Consider the following 24,602-nt stretch of genomic DNA (forward strand, 5'->3'; position numbering starts at 1 on the left):
TAATAAAGGTTCAGAATGAGGTATCAGCTCCCAGTTTAGCCGATTCATAATAAGTAAAATGATCCAATCCCATTCACAAAGATGAGTGTTATCCAGTCACAGTTAAACGAGACATTCCAATTAAAGTTAGATATAAAATTGGATATACAATTGCGGTATAATGATTTCTTACCATACCCCAGTAACTAGGATTAGATATACCAACACCTCCTGCAGGATAGACATTAGACCCCGTGGTGTCACAGAGTACCTCTGCCCAGAGTGCAACTATATTACGTTCGAAAAGGGATGAACGGTCTATGGAAATGATTATAGAGGATTCATCCCCAATTATAGTCCAAGGATTAATGTTTGAGGGAGTGTTCTGCCCACCAGCTTCAAAACCTGCAGACCAAACTGTATGAGCACCTTATTGGTATAAACAAACTTGGGGATACAAAAGCCACTGATCTTTCATTCATTAAGAGAAACAACCACCGTACTGATCTCTGACACTTCTAGTGCAATCATAGCATCTCTAGACACCCCCTCCCCCCGACACACACAGACCCACATAAAAAGAAAAGCAAAATCAAGTATTGCAAAAATAAACAAGAAATAAGAGACTTGCCCAAAGCATGGATTCCATGTGATGAATAGGGTAGGATACGTATGATCTGGTCTCAAATGAATAAGATAGTTACCGTTAGAGAATACTAAGTGTCATGAGCATGATGCCCACATTCAGTCTGAAGAATTGTATGAAGTTTTACATTCTAGACGCAGCATGCTTACTGTTAGGTAGAAAAACCACATGTGTCGCCACATTTCAGGGACACAACAAAGTTTGAAGGGGAAATTTAACAAGAGGACAACATATAAGGTCCATTTGAAGTGGCATGTAACTCCTTTTTAAGTTGTATCATATGTTCTGGAATCTAGTGGCATGTGACTCATGTTAATAAATAAATATATGTTTTACTTGCAAACTATTTTTAGGAATTTATAATTGACCTCTGTTGCATACAAGTTCTGCCCATATCCCATCAGCTCCTGCATGATTGATCTCATGCATGAAGCATATCATGGACCAAAGTGTGTAAGGTAGGAATGAGTCAGGGTTAAGAATTTATCAATAAGCCATGAAATAGCTTTTTCTTTTTCTGATTGGCAGCCATGAAATAGTTCACCTCAAAGAATATGCCAAATAGTGTTTCAGAAGCCTTCCTACCTGTTCCTTCAGAAGCGTCAAAGACCAAGTATGATGTATGGTTCGTCTCTGCTTCTATAGCAGAACATTTGTACAAAACACACACAAAGAAAGAAGAGACACAAGAAAGTACTCGAGGATGACCCATTGATTCTTCACCTCATCCAAATCTCGTACAATCGATGAGACAATAGACATTACAGACTTTAAACATACTAGTTCAATGACATCAGAGTATCTGAAGATGAGGTGGGAGCAAGTCAGAGATGACATAAAGAATCCATCAAATCCCGAAAGAGCATTTATGGAGCCCATTGGATTGTTGATTGCGAACTTCTTCTCTGCCATAACAACCGAAACTGGACTACACCTACAATCCAATAGACTCCTCTCTTAAGAGACATGGATGGTTTCAAACATCAAATACAACTTTTTTTCTGAGATGATTTGTTATGTCTATTAGTCTATATATAGAAACATGATACAAACTCTTTACAAAACAAGTGATACAATCATGTAATTATTGTTTCTTTTGGCAAAAAGCCATCTAACTATCAAACGACACAAAAGAGAAATTGTAGTCACTCCAGTATGGGAGACATGGAGTGTTACAAATATATAATGCAGATGGAAGTTTTTATCAGATAATATGTTGTGTCTAGGAATTCCTCATAACCAAATTTTATTAACGACGCATGGAGCACAATTAAACCTAACTTGAACAATTTGATCATGGAGCACAATAAAAAAAAAAAACTTTATAAATTCGCTAGATGGGGTTTGGGTAGAAGAAAAGAAAAAAAATGTACCTAGTTTATTTCCTTCTTCGTCGGCGAGGGTTTGACAGAGGAGAGGGGGAAGTGTTCGATAGAGGCTTGAAGAGAGAGACGAGAAGGGGAAATCATCAGGCACAATTTTGTTCTATTTAATTTAATGTTGTCCGTTAGTTCCGAATATACCCTTCTGGTCATTATTTTAGTTGTTTGCTAACGGACAAAATTGTTACCAAACATTAAAATACTGGATTTGATAATAATTAGTAAAATCAATTGAAATATACTAACGGATACCAACAAACCTCACAATTATGTCCGTTAGAAAGGTAGTAACGGATATATTCGTTACAAATGAAAATTTTGTTCGGTTACAAAATGACCCTTATAGTATAGTGATGGGTGGCATTTTCCAGAGCTTGCAAAAATTGTAGAGGATAACATTATGTATGCCAAGGCAGTAAAGCTAATGGGGGACCGCGTGAATGTTGTTGATCTTGATTTCTCTGAGGTAAAGTCTTTGTGTTCCTGAATTTGCAAAAGGAAAACTATCTTACTTGATTAGCAATGTTCCATGTGCATAACCGATGAGTTTCCAAAGGTATAATATAGACAAGTAAAGAACCTTGATCGCGTGCTTCTAGCATCGTTGCGTTGTATAGAATTTTTGTTGTTTTGTTATTTGCTTGCCTAGTGCATGTAACACTCTTCATACTCTATAGTTTAGTTTTTGAGAGGATAAATTATTATAACTAGCATTCTCTTAGAATTCATTGTATTCCATCCCTCAAATTATAACGATTGGCTATTTGTTTTAAAAATTACCTCAGTTCCTTATTTATAAGTTTTAGAGATAAGACAAAGTGTTCAATCTAGAGTGGCTAGTAGGTTAGTCGGTAAGAATTAGTAGGTTGACTTAGGGTGTGTTTGTTATGATGGAAACACTATGGAAAGGAAAGGAAAATAAGAGTGGTCCACCTTTTCCATAGTTTTTAAGGCGTTTGTTTACCCATGGAAAGGAAATGGGCTTTTCCATATGGAAACAAAATCATAGAAATAGAAAAGGTTTTGTGTCCTTAGCTGACCCCTGAAAATTTTGTGGAAAGGAAAGGAAAGGAAAGGAAAGGAAATAGATAGATAGAGACTTACTACTAATACAGCCATGACCCAACAATACAATTATTCCTTTCCATAGTTTTTGCAAACAAACATGATTATTCCTTTATCCAGTTTTTACTTTCCTTTCCCCAGTTTACCAAACACATACCATTTAAAATTATTTCCTTTCCATTCCATTTCATTCCATTCCATTCCATAGTGGACCACCCATTTTATTTCCTTTCCTTTCCATGAGTTAAAATTTAACAAACACACCTTTAGTAGGTTATTCCCGAAAGCGATTGGATTTCTTTGCTTTGGGGATTACTGGGTTACAGAAGACCAACACACAAAAGTCTGAAGAAGCCCAAGCCCAAAACCGACCCGAATTTCCATCCCTAAAACCCTAAATAAGTCGAAACCCTAAAAACAACAACTTCCCTTTTAAACCCTTTTTCCCAATTCTTGTTCTCTTTCTCTTTCTCCACTCCCGCTGCCCTTCAACACAGGGAAAAAAAACACAGAGGTAAGCCCTTTTGTTCTCTCCCCCTTAAAGAGCTGAAACCTATAAAGCCCAAGTCAGCAAATGTTATTATTACTCTTGTATTGTTTTCGTTATTAACAAGTTTCGGCTGTTTGTGTTTTCCAGTTGAATAAAATGTTGGTGCTATTTGAAACGCCTGCTGGTTTTGCTCTTTTTAAAGTTTTAGATGAAGGGAAGCTCTCTAAAGTTGAGGTATTTTTTTTTTTTTTTTTTAATTTATTTATTGATTTTTATTTTGTTATATTTATGTTGATTATTTGAGTTGTGTGTGTTACAGGACTTGTGGAAGGAGTTCTCTACATCAGATTCAGCTAGAAAGGTACCTACTTTTAGTGTTTTTGTTTACTTTTGGATCATGTTAGTTTTACTACTTAATTTGTTATGGTAATTATTTTGGATGAAGATGCACTGGTTTGAGGTGAATGTATCCATTAGTAATATGAGGTTGGTAGATTAAAAGAGAGTTCTTTAGAGCATCTTGAATGACAAAATTAGTTTAGGGAACTAATACGTAGGCATCCAGAGTCCTCTGGTTGAGATTTTACTTGTTAGAGCATTTAGAGAATCTTAATAATCAATATGACCCAGAGAATAGTTTTGGAATGACTAGTTTTGGTTTGATTAGGGTTGAGATTATAAAAGCAGAAAATGAATGTTGGACAGTTTTTTTTTTTTTGCTATTTTACATCTACAATATTATTGTTTTCATAGGTATTGTAACACATTCTTTATTTCTGTACAAGTTAGTGTTGACAAATTAATTGTTTAACAATATTTTCAGGTGGTTAAGCTGAAAGCTTTTGAGAAGTTTGAGAACACTTCGGAAGCCTTATCTGCTGCAACATTACTGATTGATAGTAAGCCGAGCAAGGGTCTCCGCAAGTTCTTGCGTGCTCACTGTGGTGATGGAGAAGCATTGGGGATCGCTGATTCAAAGCTTGGAAATGCAATAAAAGAAAAACTGGTTGTGTATTGTCTTGAGTTAGTATATGTATTGCATTCTGTATCACTTCGGTTGATTAAACCTTTTTGCAAATGTATTATTTTCTGCAGCAAATAGAGTGTGTGCATAACAATAGTGTGATGGAGCTGATGAGAGGAGTGAGAAGTCAGTTGACTGAACTCATATCTGGGCTTGGTGGTCAAGATCTATCTCCAATGAGCCTGGGTCTATCCCATAGTCTGTCCAGATACAAGCTTAAGTTCAGTCCTGACAAGGTGAAGTTTTGTTTTTGTGTCTGAAGTACATTAACATTTTTTATTTTTTTGCATATTTGCTGTCTCACAACTTTTCAATTGTTTTTATGAATATTGAATACTCATACCTGTTCCACTCCCAAACATCAGATTAACTAAGTGCAAACAGGTTTTGGGGTAATTAGTATTTGCCACACCTTTTTTTCCCACTCATTGTGTTCCATTCTATGTAATGTATCTAGATAGTAAGAAACAGGAATTTCAGTGTTGAACTTTTTTCCTACCAGAATATAAGGACCACAGTCCAGTTGAACTTGAGTTCACTTGGTGTAGTTTTTAGTGATGAAAAGAATTTAACAAAAAAAATTTGTTGTCAGTGGTTATATAATAAGATAAATTGTTGGGTCTTTTTCCTGCTGAGGGAAGTTGAGCTAGACAGTGATTCAAAAGATTCTGTTCCACCTACCTGATGCTTGTGTGGGCGTGTGGCAAATGTCTTCTTCTTAGTTGGGAGAGTTGCTTGATTTAGGAATGGAGTATGGACATATGGCGGTAATTTTAGTATTTTTCTTGACAGTGGGAAGGCTGTCTTGGTTGGTCATTAAACATTGCCTTAGACTTTCCGTTATGTTTCAATGGTTTCATTTCTCAGGGCTTTCTGGCTCTCTGGTTGTTCTTCATCATCTCAACTTTTAGTTGGCAATTCTAGTCAAGGCTGCAGACTCTAACTTCATTTAACAATATATCTCTTCTACCTTCACTAGGTCACTCTGCATGCTAACACCAATTTCTTGTAACTTATGTAAACAGCTTGTTTATTACTAATACAACCATGATCCATGTTTCCGTTGTAGAATTCTGTTAGTCTATCTTTCTGAAAGCTTGAGATGTCAATCTTCACTTGAAGATATTTCTCCATATTGTCTTTCTTTCGCTCTGCTGCATTTTCTTAAACTAGTGATCTGAGGATGCGTTTCTTATATTTGTTAAACTAAAACTCTTGTATTCTTTAGGTGGACACAATGATCATTCAAGCCATTGGCCTATTGGATGATCTCGACAAAGAACTTAACACATACGCAATGAGGGTCAGGGAGTGGTATGGGTGGCATTTTCCAGAGCTTGCAAAAATTGTACAGGATAACATTATGTATGCCAAGGCAGTAAAGCTGATGGGGGACCGCGTGAATGCTGTTGATCTTGATTTCTCTGAGGTAAAGTCTTTGTGCTCCTGAATTTGCAAAAAGGAAAACTATCTTACTTGATTAGCAATGTTCCATGTGTATAACTGATGAGTTTCCAAAGGTATAATATAGACAAGTAAAGAACCTTGATCGCGTGCTTCTAGCATATGTTGCGTTGTATAGAATTTTTGTTGTTTTGTTATTTGCTTGCCTAGTGCATGTGTTGATTGTGGCAATATTTACTAGTGTTCCAAAATTAGGTGATAAGCCCGCTAGAACTAGTACTTGTTATTTAATTAAACTTTCACTAACTGGCAAATAGTTTTTTATTTTTTATTTTGTTCTTATTTTATTTTTCCTTCTCTATTTCTATTTTTTTGGTTAACAATTTTCCTAACTGGCATGTTGGTTGCACAGACACTACCTGAGGAAGTTGAAGCAGAGTTAAAGGAGGCAGCGGTTATTTCTATGGGAACTGAAGTCAGTGACCTAGATCTGCTCAATATCAAAGAGCTTTGCGATCAAGTTTTGTCTCTTTCAGAGTATAGAGGACAACTTTATGACTACTTGAAAAGTAGAATGAACACCATTGCTCCAAATCTGACTGCCCTTGTTGGAGAGCTTGTTGGAGCCCGCTTGATTGCTCATGGTGGCAGCTTGTTGAATCTTGCCAAACAACCTGGGAGTACAGTTCAGATTCTCGGTGCAGAAAAGGCTCTCTTCCGAGCACTGAAAACAAAACATGCTACACCCAAGTATGGGCTTATTTACCATGCCTCTTTGATTGGTCAGGCTCCCCCAAAGCTAAAGGGAAAAATTTCTCGAACACTTGCGGCCAAGACTGCTTTGGCTATCCGATTAGATGCTCTCTCAGATGATCACGATAACACTGTGGGACTTGAGTATCGAGCTAAGGTAATCAATGGGAGGAACAGTGTGTGTGTGTGTGTGTGTGTGTGTGTGTGTGTGTGTGTGTGTGTGTGTGTGTGTGTGAGTGAAAGCCTTATTCGATTACAATTGCACAGGTGGAATCACGACTGAGGAATCTTGAAGGGAGAGAATTGGGTCGCTCTGCGGGATCAACAAAAGGAAAGCCGAAGATAGAGTTTTATGACAAGGACAGGAAGAACGGTGCATTAGCTATGATTACTGCCCCTAAGGTCTGAACGTTGCTGAGCTTGTCTGTATTTTGTTTTCTGTATCTTCTCTTAATTGGCTACCTTTTGCAGACTTATAATCCTTCCAATGACGTTGTACTTGACCGATCTTTGGAAAAATCATTTGATGAAGAGGAGATTACACCTAAAAAGAGAAAGCATGGAGAAGAACAAACTAAAACCAAGGATCCAGTAATGGAAGTCCCAGCAGTGAGTGAGAAAAAGAAGGAAAAGAAGAAGAAGGCCAAAGTTGAAGACATGGACTTGCAAACTGAGCTGGACAATAATGACAGATCAGTGGGGGAAGAGACTGATACAAAAGAAAAGAAGAAGAAGAAGAAGGTTACTGACTTGCAAGAAAATGATGGTGCTGAGCAAGGGGAAGAGAAGAAAAAGAAGAAGAGGAAGCATGCAGAAGTTGGCGAAGAAGAGGAAGAACCACAAAGCAAGAAGAAAGACAAAAAGAAAAAGGAAAAGAAGGCAATTGAGTAAGAGCCTCCATGAGCAGCAGGCAGAAAATTTTGGTTAATCTATGGGACTGACAGGGGTGAGAGTCTTGTATTGTAATTGCTAGAAATTTGTTCTAGAGGGCATAGAATTTTCAAGACATGGTGGCTTATTTATATATTTAGTCAAGAAATTATGGAGTGGCCTGCTTTAAAACTTCTAGAAACAAGTTTAGGATTTATGAAGCAATGATTTAGAATCAAATCCTTTCACCTTTGAGAAAAAATGCTTTCATTATCAAATGGTTGTATTGTGCTTTATGAGTAGGTTAATTAAATACTTTTGTAACAATACTTAACTGCTTGGAATGGCAAAATAGTGGGAGGGAGAGTTCCAAGTTCCAACTCTGTAATACCTTATTCATCTGTGTTTTTTTTTTCTTGGATAAACGACTGTCGCTTAATACCTCTTATTGTGGTATTGTTTTGTTGGTATTGTTTTGTTTATGCAAATTTGTGTTGTATCTTACAAGTAGCCAAAAAATGAAGTAAAAGTTGTGCAATGCCGATCATCAGCAAGACCGAACATGAGAGCCATAATAGATCCCCATCTTACCATGTCAAACACTAGCACTAGCAGCCCCATCGTATAGGCCACAGGGAATGAAATGTAGATACTAGCAGCCCCATCGTACAGGCCACAGGGAATGAAATGTAGACGTGGTATATGTTAAAAGAAGGTTGTTCCGCTCTCCCACTTCTTCAGCAAACTACCCATTCCTGCCAAACGGCTGGCTGGACCTCTGAGACCCAAGTCTGCTTCCTCCTCTTCCTTTTCTAGTAAGGGTAAACTGGCTATGTATGCCTTGATGACTGATGCGTCCAGCTCTGGGTCTGTTTAATTAACAACTGCTATTGGCGGTTGTAGTACTTCAATTACACCGCCAATAGCATTGCCTCAAAGGCGCTGTCAACTGCTGGAGTGGGGTTAACTGGTCTTCTTAGTTCTTACTGCCCTTGCCTTTGCCCTGCGCCCTTGGTTTGGCTTCTGTAGGATCTCATCGTTCATTAGTTTGATATGCTACTTTCAGTCAGTCACCCTGCTGGATGTGGTTATGCTTAAGGACCTGTAACTTAGTCAACTGGTTTTTTGTTCTCGAACTAGACGAAGAACTTGCTCTGGTAATGCTAATCGAGCTGATAGGTCTACCGCTGGTTCCTTATTAATATATTATAGGGTTTGTTCCATCAGGATTAACATATGGATATATGCTTCTTGCTCTGCTACAAGTTGGTGTGTTATTGCCTATTGGTGATAAGTTTTAGGTATTAGCTACTTACTCCTATTGCTGATAAGTTAAGGAAAAACACTGAACAAATACTTACATAGTCTACATGTCTGCATGAAGCTTCCTTGAAGTCTAGTCCACTTACAAAGTCAGTAGGTGTCTGTTTTGTGCTTCTGGTTTGTTTAATATTTTTTGTCTTTTGTTGTAGCTGCTACGACTATTCTTAAACCCCATTCTAGAGGTTCGACCTCGAAGATATTGGGTGTGTCATTTTTGGTCGCCACTCCTTCCTATTCTTTTTAACCATTTCAATTTCTGAAGTAGTAGCATGAAAGTAGCCATAAGCATCACTTGTAATGGCATATCAGATTTTTCTCTTATTATTTACAACGTAGTATAGACTATAGAGAAAGAAAATCAGCACGTAAGACAAGCCTACTATTTTTATATAAAGTACATGTATAACAAATGAAGTAGAACTGTGGAAGTTACGCAAAGAAGCAAGGATCTTCTCGAGGTTGTACTTCTATAAACTGAAACTAAATTGTAGACGAAATGAACTGCCTCATCAGTCTTCACGACATCCCCACACTAATATGTAGGAATTGCATATTGATTTGTTCTTCAACGTAAAGAAAGAAAACCAGCACATAAGGTACAGATACAGAGAGTCCTGTACGTGTATATATAACAAACAAAATACATAGAATTTAAGCGAAAAAGCAAGGATCTTCTCACACGCACATCACAATTTCTGAAGAAACACTGCTAACCAGAATATTTGGGTCCATATAATGGGTATGCAGCGACAACATAGCGCCTTGGCGGTGGAAAGCATGTCATCATGAGCGCGAGAGCAATAACAGCTGCCATGACAAGCCCCATCATAGGTATCCCGTCATCAGATTCTGAACAACACGTCTTTCCCATCACTTACGCTAAAAGGCCCAGTGTTTTTTTTATTTGTTTGGAAAGAATTGAGCAGAGAATGGAGTGTACATGGAATATATATATTAAGAGAGGGTGAGTATTGTAAGGGGGTCCGGGGCATAGGTTAAGAAAATACATGGAGAATTCTAGAAGTACTGTACTCTGTCTGTCAGGTCTGGTCCCCTGGGGCGGCTGACGTGTGTCTCGGTGTAAGAAGTTTCCTTGACAAAGATTTGGCCTAGTCCATCTTCGATGTTAGTTGGAAATTGGAATCTGTATGCTCGTTCACATTTTCCTCTGTTTTATTCTAGCCACTACTCTGGCTATTGTTATTTCATTCTAAAATGTTATTTCAGTTTCTAGCAACAATAGCTAGTTCAGTTCTCATTTCAGTATCAGTTTTAATTGGTGTTCTCAACCTTTTCTTACACGGTATTGATATCCGAGTTGCCCGAGTTACTGGTCTCATTTAAAACAGGCTTGCCGATCAGAAAACAAAGATATCAATATTATATTCAGTTCCATTTTCAGTACTAATCTGAGTATCTAAGTACACAGTACTAATCTGAGTATCAAGTACACTGTTTCTCTGATAAAAAAAAAGTACACTGCTTCTATTTTAACATCTCTATGCCTTCAATTCCAGTTCCTACTTTAAGAAACAATGTGAACACTACCTTAACAAATACAATTACATAATCCCCACTTCCAGTTTTACCCGAGGTTGTATGTGTTAATGTGAAACAGAAGCTCAAAGAGTTAAAGCTGATTACACTTAATAAGAGTTTATTGGTTAACCAATGCTATTAGAGTTTTTGCATTTCCATGTCATGAACATTGGACCTTCGATGATCAAATTAATTCCAAAAGCTTATCGTCCTTTTGGTGTGTGTAATACGAAGTTTGCAACCGCGAGCCTTTCTCAGCGGGAACTATTAGAACTCTATTATTATTATCAGAGAAGAAATGCATCTAGACTCTAGGCTTTTGAAGATAAACAAAAAATGGTGTTGTATTGTTATTATGGTACACAAGAATGTGGACTCCTAATATTCATGTACATGTGGAAGCACTTGATTTTATAAAGATGTAGGGGGAAAAGGTACATCAGTGACTTCTTCACAAGTGTTATTAAGAACTCTCTTAATAAATACAACATAAATGAACAATTGCAGCAAATAAGGGGCCAAGCCGTTTATGAACAAGTAATTTTATTCATGAAACAAAAGATGAGCTAAAGGTAACCAGAACAGCAGGGATTCCGAAATCCAATGGTTTTTTCTTTAAACACATTAGCAGTTTCCAAATAAAAGCGCTAACCACAGTTTTGTGGTCCATTGAACGGATATACAGCGACAACATACCGCCTTGGTCGTGGAATGCAGATCATCATTAACACGAGAGCGATAACAGCTGCCATGAGAAGGCCCATCTTGTCCAGACCACCTTCATCAGATTCAAAACAACACGTCTTTCCCATCACCAACACTAACAACCAATGCTTTGTTTAGTTTGCAAGAGTGTCGAATGCAAAGGAATGTAAATGAAATATGTTAAGAGAACTAGAATGCAAGGGGCATATATTAATGTCAAGTACTAAAGTAGTCAAGTGTTGACATAGAAAAATATAGTATGTAACAAAGTCTACAATTCTACATGTGCCTTGGTCGCCTATAATGTCTGCATAAATGTCAACTCTGGGATACTAAAATGAACTTGCCTGAGTGGCTTTAGTCCATTTCTAATGCAAAATTGCTGATCTATTTTTCATTTTTATCTCTGTATCCTAATTACTGTTACTGTTATGCAATCCTTAGCACATTCTAGAATTACTAAAAGATCACGCAAGTAGAAGATAAACATGATCCTATCGTTTCTACACTCATACTACTCGTTCAGTTCCAATTCCTCAAGGGGTAATGCTGGGTATGTAAGCCAGAATTCTACAAGGTATTTTATCAATGCATACCGCATCAAGTGACTGATATCACCATTAACCAATTCTTTCCCTTGGCCATGAAGTATAATTGATTTTTAACTGTTTTGAAACATTCCAATGCACGACTGACTCGTCTGTTAAGATATCAAAATCATGGCCATAATCTACCTAGTACCTATCATTGCTAGGCTTTAAATTTCCCAGCACCTAAGGTTACCTAGTAAGCCATTGACTTGACTCCGATAAGTTGTATTTATTGGTAATCATCATTCATCCACCTACCTGTCTCATTATGCCTTAACTAATCATATCCGACCAGTGACCATAAAGAATATTTGTAGTCTTTGATCCTAACAACCTTGACGAGTCAGACCAAGGCATTCACCTAGAACTCAGATCAGCAACTATGGAAAAAGGACCGAATTGGAGAAAATATGTTACCAATGCAAGACGGGTTGGATCCTCTATAAGTGATCCACTGATATCCCTAATTTACCTTTGCATCAAGTTCAACCTTAAAAATCAGACTTCCCTTATATTTGTCACTAATTTCCGTTGAGCGCCTCCAATTTTTCTCTGACATTGGAGACAGAGACGCCCCAAAATATACGCAAAAAAGACTTGCTTACAGGCCCGGCTAAGAATTTCATCTTCTTCTAAATCCCTGGGTAGTAAAAATTTCTATACCTTTCTCTGGACATTATGGAAAATCATATTTACAATTGTACAGCTTAAGCATAACTTATTAATTGGAGTTCTATTCTAGCTTTGCTCATTTATTAGTTTAGTTTTTCTCACAAACTATAGCTTTGCCGGGAAGAAGTAAGAACATATGTATCAAGGATGGCGTAAACTTGTAAATCTGGTGAAACTTTTCCAATGTCTAGTTCATTTTCAATAAGTGGCACAACAGCATCTGTTATCTTTGAAATACTGAGCTCCACTTCTATCATGTTTTATGCAACAACCAATAGTTACAAAGAGATGATTAACAGTTGTGGCACATCGTACAATTAGTAAAGCTATCAAGAATCAAGCTAATCTTATAAACGGCCCATCTTTAACACACTCATAATTAGTCCTGTATTCCAAGAAACTGAGCAAAGCTTGGGTACTTAGGCTCCCATCCAATCTCAACGCGGGTTCTTGAGTTGTTTAATTTTTTGCCTAAAGGATCACCAGTGCCTGCAGAGTAACATATGTAACAAGCAGGCTAAGCATACAGAACACAAAGTATCAAAGTGTTCCTAATATCACTACTTTAAATTTAGCAATGCCAAGAAGCTAGCCTGTAAAAGCCTGAAACTTTTTACTGAACTTCCCACTTCTCTCGACCAAGTCCATTACTTCCTGCCTGCAGAGGTCACACAGTTACATACTATTTTAGAAAGGAAAATAACTTCGATCGCTTGCATATATTTTACTCATTGCACACAGATTGGAATAAAGAATAAGAGTTCATTTGAAATTGAGAATAACAACATAACCTGGATACAGGATGACTGTCGCAACCCAAGAAAATCCGACTACGGAATTTCTTTTTCAGAATGGCAATGGCCAGGGATGCAGCATCCTGCCATTCCAAGTAAGAAGTCAGAATAACACAAAAATTTCATACTTGCTTTAGAATAAAATGTTGATACCAAGGAATAATGATGATCTCAATTGACTAAGAGTCTAAGACAAACAACCTGCAGTTCCACATATTAGAAGAATACATAATTTATAGTAGGGTTAGTAAGGGACTAAGTTACATTGACACGGACATGTGTGTCCATATCCGACACGGATATAGAGTGTTTGACACGGTGAAATATAAAAAACTAAGGTATATCACACACAATATGTGTCCGACACGGACACATGGATACGTATCCGACACATTATTTTTGAAATATGGCGTGTCCATGTAACATAGGTAAGGGATGACCCCCATTGTCAAGGGATACCCTAGCTTCATTCCTGAAAAAAGAACTTCATCTTCGTAGCCATTGAATCTTTGGGGGTGGTTTGTCATCTCTAACTAACCCTTTGCAGTATTAGATGTCCTTACTGTAATGCATCAAAATGTGACATGAAACAATGGAGATAACTTTCACCAAGACAAAGGTTTCGGTATTGTAGACATCTTTCGCTATGCATAGGTTTATTGATATCATATGGGTGTGAGGCGTTCAGAGGGCTCAGACTAGGTAACAGGATTTAAGTATGTAGCAGTAACAGACAAACATTACCACCAAAACTTGGAATAACAGAAATGAAAAGAGGAGAAATTTTAAAAATCACAAGCAACACCATATCTTCCTCTAAACTAATTTTGGTATCAAAAGATTTCGGAAAAGATTTCAGCATGTAAAAGTCGCAGCAGTTTTAGTACTAGGCCAGAATAGAACAATCAGTGAAGAGACGACCAGGACCTCATAGTGAATCAGATTTAGAATATGATCTGGGCGAGTGTCAATGATTCCTTTCTCCAACCAATAAACATGAGCGCCTCTATCTAACTTGTATAGATATAGTTAAGATAGAACAAACTACTTCATCACAATAACATTAACAAACTGTTCAGCCGTTGAGCTTTTGGCGAAAATAGTTAAGCAATTTTGAAGTTTCAGAGTAAAAAACCGAAATTAAGGATATATAAAGTCCCGCCAATCTAAGAACACAACCGCCAGCTTCCAGCACTTCCTTTTCTGCTTTTAAAAGGACATCCGTTCGCGCACTTGTACCAATCGGCACAACTGGAGAGTCCTGCACAATCATACGAAGGCTGTTGGTCCAAACTCAAAACTAAAAAAAAATGAAAAATATCCTACATATACCTCATCACAAGATCCATTGTCATAGCAATCATATGGAGCAGAGCTTGACGTAAACACAAAAGAGCCTTGTCCATTCCAGTTTGATGCAGCCAGGCTGACATCACCAGGGTAGTCTGCAGTCCGCGAAGGTGGAGCACAGAAGATAACATATGGAAACTTGTGAAATGATTCACTTCCTTTCAATGATGGACTTATCCCAACCTTAATCAATTCTTCATGATGATCTGTAGTCACAGTCTGCCCAACAATTTGGCATCCCGGATGTTCCTTTCTCCATTGTTCAGCAACAAGACGTCCGAGAACACCGGGTCCAATTATCAAAAGATCATTCTGTCCAACTAAACCAGACACGTTAAGAGAAGAAGATGATGACATTGATCGAATGTTAGTTCTTGGGAGAGAGAGAAAGGGGAGTTGTTTATGTTTTTGTTTGAGTGTAAGGCAGGAGGAGTGGTGATGATATGTTGTTGAAGTAAATAAGATTTCCATTGACACCTGTGAAACTGTTTACTTTCAGAGCCAAATCCCAATTTTATCCACTTTTTCTTTTTTGATTGATTCAGATATATAAGGGAACCAATCACATATTGACACGTCATTATTTAATGCATCTCGAGGTGAGGTATCTATCTTGAGGGCTTTGGGCCTCCGTATTACCGAACCAGGTTCGGAAAGCCCGAGGACAACGTCGACTAATAATTTTGTCCTAAGTCTATTTTAAATTTTAATTTCGAATTTAAAGAAAACTTGACGTAATCAATATTTACTTATAATTTCAGTTTAAGAACAAATTTTCATTAATGATAATTTCTGGCTCAAAAATAAATTGGGCTCATGTCATCATATGTAAATTTAAATTTATATATGACAATATAAAATTACACAATTTTCTTGACCTACGTGAATTTACATAATATTTTATGAGGACATCTAGAGTGCATCAAAACAAAAAGGAATAGAGAGAATATGTTTGTTTTGATTTTTGGGAAATAAGAGCAGTTGATAGTATCTTCTTTGTTGCAATTTTAAATGAATCTCCTGCCATGATGATATGTGTGTGGCCCAGATGCCTATAGTACTTTTTGTTGCAATACACTCTGCACATATATGAGTAGCTTTTGGATATTTTATATATGAAAATTTTTGGGTACACCCTGCACATACTAGCTTTTTGGATATTTTATATATGAAAATTTAAATTTATATAGATGTCAATTCCTAAAATTCGAAATTAAAATTCAAAATAGACTTGGGCAAAAAAATTAGAAAATTGGGCTCTCAACCATAGTTCGGGATTTCGAATTTTGGAATTCCGATAAATCCAAAAACCGAAATCTATTAAATTTCGACCCTATCATATTCGGAATTTCAAATTCTTTTAGAATTTAGGATATTTCGACTCTATGTTTGGAATTCGTTTTTTGAAAAATTGAAATTCCGACAGAATTTCGGAGTTTCGTTCGGAATCACGAACTATGCTCTCAGCTACTCTTGAAATTATCGAATGGGATTAGTGCACTTTCTTTCATAGTTGGGCTGTTTGGTCTAGAATTTCACCATTATAGCGAGTTAGATAATTTGGATGCATCGTACGGTTGCAGTTCTTCTTTATACCTTCACGACTTCACTCAATAGTTCTTTCTTAAAACCGAGTAGAGGATTCAACAATTATGGAATATATAGAAAGTTAGAAACAAAAACTCATTGTTCGTGGTCTTGTGGGGCTAAAATCAGACAGGGTTGCAGGTGTCGACTAGCAAAGTTGGTAAAACCTTTGGGTGATGATACTGGAGAGTGCAGGGGCTCGAATCCCCCCCAAAGATCAAAGAGTTCTCGATCTCATTTAAAATAGGCTTACCAAAAAAAAAAAAAAAAAAAATCAGACAAGGTTGGGTTGTAATTAGTAATTTAGCATCAGCATACAGTCTAATCTAAGCAAACATAAGAGTTGCTTTATACGAATTGCACGTCTTATACTAGTAATTATCTCAATGAACTGTTTCAATACTTTCTACGGAGCATAATTATAGTTCATTGAAATTGGAAGCCATTACTGTACATTTCATTTTATCTGTTGAGATGGCCGAGTTGGTCTAAGGGGGCGTGGTTTCAATTCCGCTCTTCAACAGCTAAGTCGACAAGGACTTCTTTTAAATCACTTTTTTTAATTGTCAATTTTGTTTATTAGTAATTTTTTCTTCATGAGCGAATTTTCATAGAGGTCTGCTCTTGCGAAATGTGGAGGCGATGCCGCAATGGACTACTAACGACATGTTATATTTCATTGTTTAGCATCTAGTTGGTTGGGTTATCTCGAATTTTCAGTTAGCAATAGAACAAATACCGTATTAAAAAACACCAACATGCATAGTACTTAATCTGATGAGAACACTGAACACATGTTGAATTAGGTGAAGACTAGTTAGATTCTTCATTTCTTCTGCTCATCTGCCTTATTTGTATTGGACAAGGAATCAGTCCAAAACTTATGGGTGAGCAATAGAAGTGGACTCAAATTGACTTTTAAGGAGTTCTCTAGATTATATTATCGAATCTTGTTTAATCTTCGCTTGTAAACAAGTAGATGTGATGGAGAAATGCTGATTTTTGTATATATATCCACCTGCTTCTGTGCCATACTTTGGACTAAAGTCACAAATAAGCCATCTAATTGCTATCCCCACTCCCCACCACCCAACCATATGCATCTTCTTTTCCTTGTTCAAACTTCTAACTTGTAAGTGCCTTATTTTGGCTGAGATAATGATAGGTTGAGAACAATACAAGACATCTCAGTGTTCTTCAAGGAAAGCTACAATGTCAAAACGCAATTCAAAGGAGTTGCTAATATGCCCCATAAATTTGATGCTCCTCATCAGCCACTAGCTAACTAACAGTGAGCTAATGAGGATAAACGTATTTTCCTAACATTTTATCTTTCTCGGGTGGAATCTGTATTTTCAAACACATGCTTGAAATAATTGATAGGGATATGCTTTATTACGCATCATTGCTACTCTTGACCCTTGAAAGAGGCTGCCTTTGGAATTTCTTGATTGGATCGATCCATTTGAGTTTAGACTTTAGAGTAACAGAGGAGAATAACAAGTCCCTACCTCCTCATACCAAACCACACTAATCACTTTATATTACTAGTTCAATTCTCTTGATAGAAAAAATAGCACAAAAATGTCACATGTTCAACCGCGCGTGTTTCACGAAATACCGGACCAAAAAGGCAGAACAGAAACAAAAAATTCTCAATCATTCCGACATATCGAGATATTTTGGTCCAAAAGAAAGCCACATGTGTCCACGTAGGACAAGAGAGAAAAGACAGTTTGACTAAATAGACCCACACTGCGGCGATCGGAAAGAAAAAAAAAAGAATATAAAATTTTCTTTCTTCCTCCTTAAAAATAACAGCTCAAAACACCACAACAAAGAAGAAACGAAAAAAAAAAAGTTAGTTTCTTTCTTTTTATTACTGTTTAACTTTTGTTGACCATAAATCAAGGGGGACTACTTGAAATCATTACTTTATTTATTTATATTGTTTATATAGTTAATAGTTAAACACACCCACCAAGATTTGATGAAGGGTAAAGGGAAATGAAGTATAGTTATTATTGTTTATGTAAAGAAAAGGAAGAAAAATGGGATGTGTATTTGGTAAAGAAGTAAATAGATCGAGTAATAATGATAGTACTAGAGCTGATTTAGAAGTGAAAGAGAAAGTAAAAGAGAGTGATTTAGTTGTTACTAGCACTACAAATCGGAATGTTTCGACGAGTACGAAGATCGAAGGCGGTGGTGGGGAGATTATTGAGAATGGGGAGGTAAAGGGTGAGGAGAAAGAGGAGGGGGGGAAGAGAGTAAGAAGAAGGGGTTCTAGTAATAGAGTGAATAATCCGAGGCTGGGTAATTTTACAAAACATTTACATGGTGAACAAGTTGCTGCTGGTTGGCCTTCTTGGCTATCTGCTGTTGCTGGTGAAGCTATTAATGGTTGGACTCCTAGACGGGCCGATACTTTTGAGAAGATCGATAAGGTTAGTGGCTTAAGTCTCTTTTTTTTTTACTGTTTGTTTTATTTGATTGCGTGTTGTGATTTTTATTTGGTTTGGTTTTGGTTTTAGATTGGGCAAGGAACGTATAGTAATGTGTACAAAGCTAGAGATAGTTTAAGTGGGAAAATAGTGGCGTTAAAGAAGGTGAGATTTGATAATTTGGAGCCAGAGAGTGTGAAGTTTATGGCGAGAGAGATACTCATTTTGCGGAGATTGGATCATCCGAATGTAGTGAAATTGGAAGGATTGGTGACTTCGAGGATGTCGTGCAGTTTGTATCTTGTATTTGAGTATATGGAACATGATTTGGCTGGTTTAGCTGCGAGTCCGGGAATCAAGTTCAATGAACCCCAGGTTAGTGTGGTATTCTGTGATTCTCAGTTTGTGAAACTTTTTAATGGAATTGATTAATATATGTTTATTTGGCAGGTGAAATGTTACATGCATCAATTGTTGTCGGGTCTTGAACATTGTCATAATCGTGGGGTATTACATCGGGACATCAAAGGTTCAAATCTCCTTCTTGACAATGGAGGCATTCTAAAAATTGCTGATTTTGGATTGGCATCCTTCTTTGATCCTAATCACAAGCAGCCCATGACTAGTCGGGTGGTGACTCTATGGTATCGACCTCCAGAGCTTCTCCTGGGGGCTACTGATTATGATGTTGGTGTTGATCTGTGGAGTGCGGGATGCATTCTAGCTGAGTTGTTAGCTGGTAAACCGATTATGCCTGGGAGAACTGAGGTATCGTGTAATTTTGAATGTTTACCTCTGTTAGTTATTATAGTGTCTTTACAGAAATATGTACCCTTCAGAAAATATTAGGTTTGTTTTATTTTTTGTTTTGTAGAGGAGAATACTGTATTATGCACAGTCAACATTGGCTGAGGAATTTTTTGTCTTTTCAAATTCCACTACTGAAAAGATGCATTGCTAGTTTATTAAGTTAGACTGTTCTTATATTAGTGTCTTTTTTTATTCAAAATTTTCATTTTACCAACTCACAGCATAGTTTATTTTTAACCTTTCAGAAGAATGCTGTATCATGTGCATGGAACATTTATGAAGTGATTTGATGTTTAATGTAGTTATGATTTAGGCAAGTTGGCAATATATAAAGTTTGTCTTTCTGATGTCATGGTGTGCCTCTTATCTCTCTCTGGAGGAAAATTTCTTGGAATCATGGAATTCAGTTCCATGGGGAACGAGGATTGTCCAATTTATTGTAGATTTATTTTACTTCTGATTGGAGGTGCCCACATATTTCTATCATATGGTTTTACTTGTGTTTCAATTTTAGGTGCCACTTGTAGTGAACTTGTGTTTGATGGCTACAATACTATCTACCACTTGACATTTGAGTATGTATCTAGTGGTAAAATGACATGCATACTGACATGTATCTAGTTGTTTCCCGTTGATAGCTAGCTCTCTGACCTGTGGCTTTGGCATACAAGCTTAGGGTTACCCATCATGTCTAATTAGACAAACATGTAGAAGGTGGACATTAAATAATGTAAAGCGGATACAGCTTTTTGCCAGATGTAGAAGAACCCAGTTGTGGGATTGTAGTTAGCAACTCTTAGTTCCTTGCTTGCTAGCGTTCTTGTTTGTTACACTTTATTGGGGATGAAATATAACTTTTACGGATAAAAAGAAAAGCTTTTAATTTAACATTTATCTAATCCTTTCTAGCCTGTTTCTTATAATTAATTGAAAGATCTAACTGACTATTCCAACACTGTACTATTTTGTAAAGCAACGCTCTCTGTTCTTATTTAGGTGGAGCAATTGCACAAGATTTTCAAGCTATGTGGCTCTCCTTCTGAGGAATATTGGAAAAAGTCAAAGTTGCCACATGCAACCATTTTTAAACCCCAGCAACCATACAAACGGTGTATAGCAGAGACGTTCAAGGATTTTCCTCCATCTTCTCTTCCTCTAGTTGAAACTCTTCTTGCAATTGACCCCGCTGAACGCCAAACTGCAACTGCGGCATTGAATAGTGAGGTAGCTCCTATAATTCATGCTTTTGTAGGTTAATTGTTTGGTTTCTTCAATACTTACTTCTTGCACCCCTTATTGGCATGAATCATCTTTTTATAATCAACCACTCTTTTTTGGATTACAACACTACCTGTGTCGGAGACTTCAAGTACATTGGATACCTTTAAGGCTCTCAATGGGGCTGATTAAGGACTTGGATTTTGTGAAATTTCTATTTAGCATGCACCTGACAGCCCATTCAATTAAAAGGTTCCAGTGAAGACTCCTAGACACACTTTTGTTGGTGACGACTGACGACCCTCGATACTTTTCTGAGTTACCATCTAATCGATTGTACTTTCCAGTGATTTGGATCACAAATGTTGAATTGCTGATAAACTATCACTTGAGTTACATTATTGCTCCTTATCTCTTTGCTTCTTGAAGGATTTGGTGTTGGCGGCTTTAGTATTGCCTTTCACATAAATGTCTGGATGTTCTGTTTCTTAACTTTCTTTTGTGATTTGCAGTTCTTTACAACAAAACCTTATGCGTGTGAGCCTTCAAGCCTCCCGCAATATCCCCCAAGCAAGGAGATGGATGCTAAACTTCGCGATGAAGAAGCTAGAAGGTATGCAGATGGCTATGATATGTTACATATTCTTGAAAATCTGATTCAATGCTTGTAATTTTCTTCTCTAATGCATAATCATCCTTCATTTCCTATTCAAAACTTTTTACAAGAATTCTGGAAAAGGTTAACCTTGTTACCTCGTTTGGACGATAATTGTCTGTTCTTATAAAGTTTAGAAGAAACCCTAACCTGAAATTATCTGCATCATTTGCCTGTGTGCTTGACACATGAGTTGACATATACACCAGCATTTTGCAAATATTATCTGTATTGGGTTGCATAACTCAGTAAGCTCTCCCACAGGATGGACAAAAAGTTTAGGGGGCAAATGGGAAGAAGTATTGGGTTTTACTAGTATTTATTGACATGTATATGTAACCAATACACTGGTTTCTACTTTGAAAATCTATATGTCCAAAAGAGGTCTTTTGATAAAAAGAATAACCCTAGGACAAAACATATAGAACAACAGAGCCCCTAACTATGACTAAAAATGGTGAATCCGTTTATCATCATGGCTGTGAAGGAAACTTTTGTTCGGAAAATAGTTTTGCTCATTTGCTGTTTTGTAAATTATACACCTTGCACTAAGTCGTTTGCAATTTAGTTTGGCTTTTCATTTGACAGTTCTCAGTAACAATTTCCCCCTCCCCACGTTCCACACACACACACACACACACAAACAAAAAAGAAAAAATATAGTGAAGGTGAAAAAGAGAGAAATGTTAATTATTTCTTAGAGTTATTCTGTGCTCGTCTGCTGCACAATGACTTTGCAGCGGGCATATTTATTGGTTTTTACTCTTTTCCTTTTGATAAGAATTGTACAAAAGAATTAATATCATTTATCTTAAAACAGCATTTCCTTATTGTACTGTTAGAGGTGTTCGTATTACGTATATTCTGTTTTGCCTGACGGTTATTGTATAATGTGCATTGTGGCTATGTGATTTATCTTTCTCTTCTGATCTAAATGTGTAGACTTCGAGCTGCTGGTGGAAAGGCCCATGGTGATGGTGTGAAGAAAACTCGCACACGTGATCGGGCTGTTCGGGCAATTCCTGCTCCAGAGGCCAATGCTGAACTTCAAGCCAATCTTGATGTATGTCATTATACACTGCTCTTTTCTTTGACTTTTTAGTATAGTAGAGAGTGTGTACGTGCCTCGCACGTCATAGAAATAATTTGCAACCATACTTCACGTAGACCCATGATTTATTTACTGCTTCCATTTATGTGTTTTATCTAAAGTGGTACACGTTTTACCTGATCATTGGCTTAAAGGGGTAAAAAGGCAAAAAAAGAAGGCAGGAAAAATAGGATAAAGAGAACACCATGTGTAGCCTAAAAGGGGGTGTTAGAACGGATACCACTTAATCGGCTAGCTCGCCCATGCCTTTTATAAAGTAGTAGATATAACAGATAATGTGTGGTTCTCATTGTGAAATTTCACTTTTTCAATTATATCTTGTTTTTGGCAAAGAAGAAACAATTCAATTGATTGCATGTGTGGTTCCTCTTAACCTTCCAAATTGGTTTCGAGCATTCAATTTCAATTTTTTGTGGGTTTTGAGGATTTACAGTCGCCAAGTCTATCGAGCATCAGTTTTCTGTTGCTTTGGCCTTTTTTAGGAAAATATAATGCAAAAGTGGGAATTCATAAGTTATTATTTTTCATTGATGGTGAAAAATGGCCAAGTTACATTGACACGGATAGGTGTGTCTGTATCCGACAAGGATACAAAGTGTCTTACACTGCAAAATATAAAAAATTGAGGTATATCACACAATGTGTCCGACACAGACACGTGGATAAGTATCCAACACGAATTATTTTTAAATATGGGGTGTCCATGTGACATAAAAAATGGTTATTTACTTTTTGTTGTTGGCTCGCCATTCTTGTGATGAGTTAGTATTTACCTATCAAAATAAAAAAGGGCTTTACAAGAATGCTAAGAAGACATATTATGTGAGGTTCCTGAAAGTCTAGGAAATGCAGTTATGTTATGTGGAAGTTCTATTTACTTGTATTCTCTATCCGATGCAGAGACGACGACTCATCACACATGCTAATGCAAAGAGCAAGAGTGAAAAGTTTCCCCCTCCACACCAGGATGGAGCACTTGGTTTTCCTTTGGGATCTTCACATTACATGGATCCTACCTATGACCCTCCTGATGTTCCTTATAGTTCCACGACGTTAACATACCAAAAAGGACCGGTGCAAAATTGGTCTGGTCCCCTTGTGGACTCTGCCTCAGTTGGTGCTCCTAGAAGGAAGAAACAAACTGGTGGTGGTGGTGGACGTGTTACCTCTAAGCAGCCAACCAAGGAATCTCTAAAAGGTAAGATTGGTATTCGGGTTAAAGACAAGGAAACATAGAAAAAGAAAAAAACATTTTGCCCAATACTATCATTCTAGTGTCACTGGATATTGAGGACTGCTTGTGCCGTCATGGTCACTGAGGTTGCTTAAGGTGGTAGAGAAGTTTCATAAAGCCGGGAAAGCCATTTTAAACTGTTTGAAGAGGTAAAAGCTCTTCTTTTCTTGTACTTGATTTTTTTTGCCATCTATTTTTTGGATGGCGGCCTTACTATAGGTCGGAGCTGAAGCTCCCTTGTTATATATATATATATATATATATGTTGATTATTTATCTCTTGGTTTGAGAACTGGGTGTTGATTAGGTTAGTGAAAATTAATAAATTGGTCATGTTGAAGTACTCATGTTCATTTTCTTTTCAGTGTTTAACACCCTCTTGAAACCAAACTCCATTGAAGTTAGTGAATTCAATGTACATTAGATTCTCTTGCAGAATTCTGTCAAAGGATTGTCAGTGAAAACAAAAAAATAAAAGTACAGTAAAATGAAACAATCAGGGATCTGGAACTATTTTTGCCAAGTTCGATTCTATTGTAGTTCAGTACTTCAATTGTAATTTGGATGTACAACATACTTGGGATCATCCATTGATGCTGGCAGAATACACCTAAGTTCTCGGTGTTGAGGGGTGCAGAACTTTATGTATCCACTGTATATAGTTCAGTTTTTCTTCAAATAGTTAGAGAATATCTCTATAGTAGTATACTCGATTGTTAGGCTGGAGAAAGAAAGAATGTAAATGAGTGAGTGAGTATTGCTCAAGGTTGTTTTTTTTCATGAATACAATTGTTGTTCGTCTGAATTCCAAAGCATCAGATTGTGCTTGTTCTGGACAATACTGCCCCTACTGGACTGAAGGTGAATCATGATTGTAAGACATCATCTGAACTGCCAAGAGGAATCCAGTTGTAATGGGTGAACCGATTTGAATAGAAACTATTTTGGGAATTATCT

At 37.1% G+C, this 24,602-nt stretch overlaps 3 protein-coding genes across 3 annotated transcripts; 2 read left to right on the top strand and 1 right to left on the bottom strand.

Annotated features, from left to right (window-relative positions):
- Positions 1-3,419: 3,419 nt before the first annotated feature.
- On the top strand, positions 3,420-8,054 carry LOC147499110 (putative nucleolar protein 5-2). The gene is made up of 9 exons (XM_086560921.1): positions 3,420-3,586; positions 3,710-3,796; positions 3,882-3,923; positions 4,386-4,568; positions 4,658-4,822; positions 5,815-6,015; positions 6,403-6,900; positions 7,011-7,145; positions 7,215-8,054. The coding sequence occupies exons 2-9, from the start codon at positions 3,719-3,721 to the stop codon at positions 7,632-7,634; spliced, it is 1,722 nt and encodes a 573-aa protein (XP_086417047.1). The 5' UTR covers positions 3,420-3,586; positions 3,710-3,718; the 3' UTR covers positions 7,635-8,054.
- Positions 8,055-12,581: 4,527 nt separating this feature from the next.
- EMB2799 (NAD(P)-binding Rossmann-fold superfamily protein) lies at positions 12,582-15,093 on the bottom strand. The gene is made up of 6 exons (XM_086560922.1): positions 14,569-15,093; positions 14,386-14,497; positions 14,164-14,252; positions 13,234-13,319; positions 13,036-13,100; positions 12,582-12,931 (listed from the first exon to the last, which is right to left on the bottom strand). Exons 1-6 carry the CDS (start codon positions 15,055-15,057, stop codon positions 12,822-12,824), a joined length of 951 nt encoding a protein of 316 aa, XP_086417048.1. The 5' UTR covers positions 15,058-15,093; the 3' UTR covers positions 12,582-12,821.
- Positions 15,094-17,456: 2,363 nt separating this feature from the next.
- Positions 17,457-23,990, top strand: LOC147499112 (putative serine/threonine-protein kinase At1g54610). The gene is made up of 7 exons (XM_086560923.1): positions 17,457-18,620; positions 18,708-18,992; positions 19,068-19,385; positions 20,424-20,651; positions 21,158-21,258; positions 22,243-22,363; positions 23,312-23,990. Exons 1-7 carry the CDS (start codon positions 18,225-18,227, stop codon positions 23,645-23,647), a joined length of 1,785 nt encoding a protein of 594 aa, XP_086417049.1. The 5' UTR covers positions 17,457-18,224; the 3' UTR covers positions 23,648-23,990.
- The last annotated feature ends 612 nt before the right edge of the window (positions 23,991-24,602 follow it).

Source organism: Coptis chinensis, chromosome 5 (genome assembly GCF_015680905.1).
Source record: "Coptis chinensis isolate HL-2020 chromosome 5, ASM1568090v1, whole genome shotgun sequence".
Lineage (NCBI taxonomy): Eukaryota > Viridiplantae > Streptophyta > Magnoliopsida > Ranunculales > Ranunculaceae > Coptis > Coptis chinensis.

Bases quoted from the DNA above. Each gene is read 5' to 3' on its own strand.
- LOC147499112 (XM_086560923.1), top strand. From the start codon at position 18,225: ATGGGATGTGTATTTGGTAAAGAAGTAAATAGATCGAGTAATAATGAT. The intron at 18,993-19,067 runs GTTAGTGTGGTA...TTTATTTGGCAG, and splicing joins TCAAGTTCAATGAACCCCAG to GTGAAATGTTACATGCATCA. The intron at 20,652-21,157 runs GTAGCTCCTATA...TGTGATTTGCAG, and splicing joins CTGCGGCATTGAATAGTGAG to TTCTTTACAACAAAACCTTA.
- EMB2799 (XM_086560922.1), bottom strand. From the start codon at position 15,057: ATGGAAATCTTATTTACTTCAACAACATATCATCACCACTCCTCCTGC. The intron at 14,498-14,568 runs GTATATGTAGGA...ATGATTGTGCAG, and splicing joins ACAATGGATCTTGTGATGAG to GACTCTCCAGTTGTGCCGAT. The intron at 12,932-13,035 runs GCTAGCTTCTTG...GTTACTCTGCAG, and splicing joins AAAGTTTCAGGCTTTTACAG to GCACTGGTGATCCTTTAGGC.
- LOC147499110 (XM_086560921.1), top strand. From the start codon at position 3,719: ATGTTGGTGCTATTTGAAACGCCTGCTGGTTTTGCTCTTTTTAAAGTT. The intron at 3,797-3,881 runs GTATTTTTTTTT...TGTGTGTTACAG, and splicing joins GGAAGCTCTCTAAAGTTGAG to GACTTGTGGAAGGAGTTCTC. The intron at 3,924-4,385 runs GTACCTACTTTT...CAATATTTTCAG, and splicing joins CATCAGATTCAGCTAGAAAG to GTGGTTAAGCTGAAAGCTTT.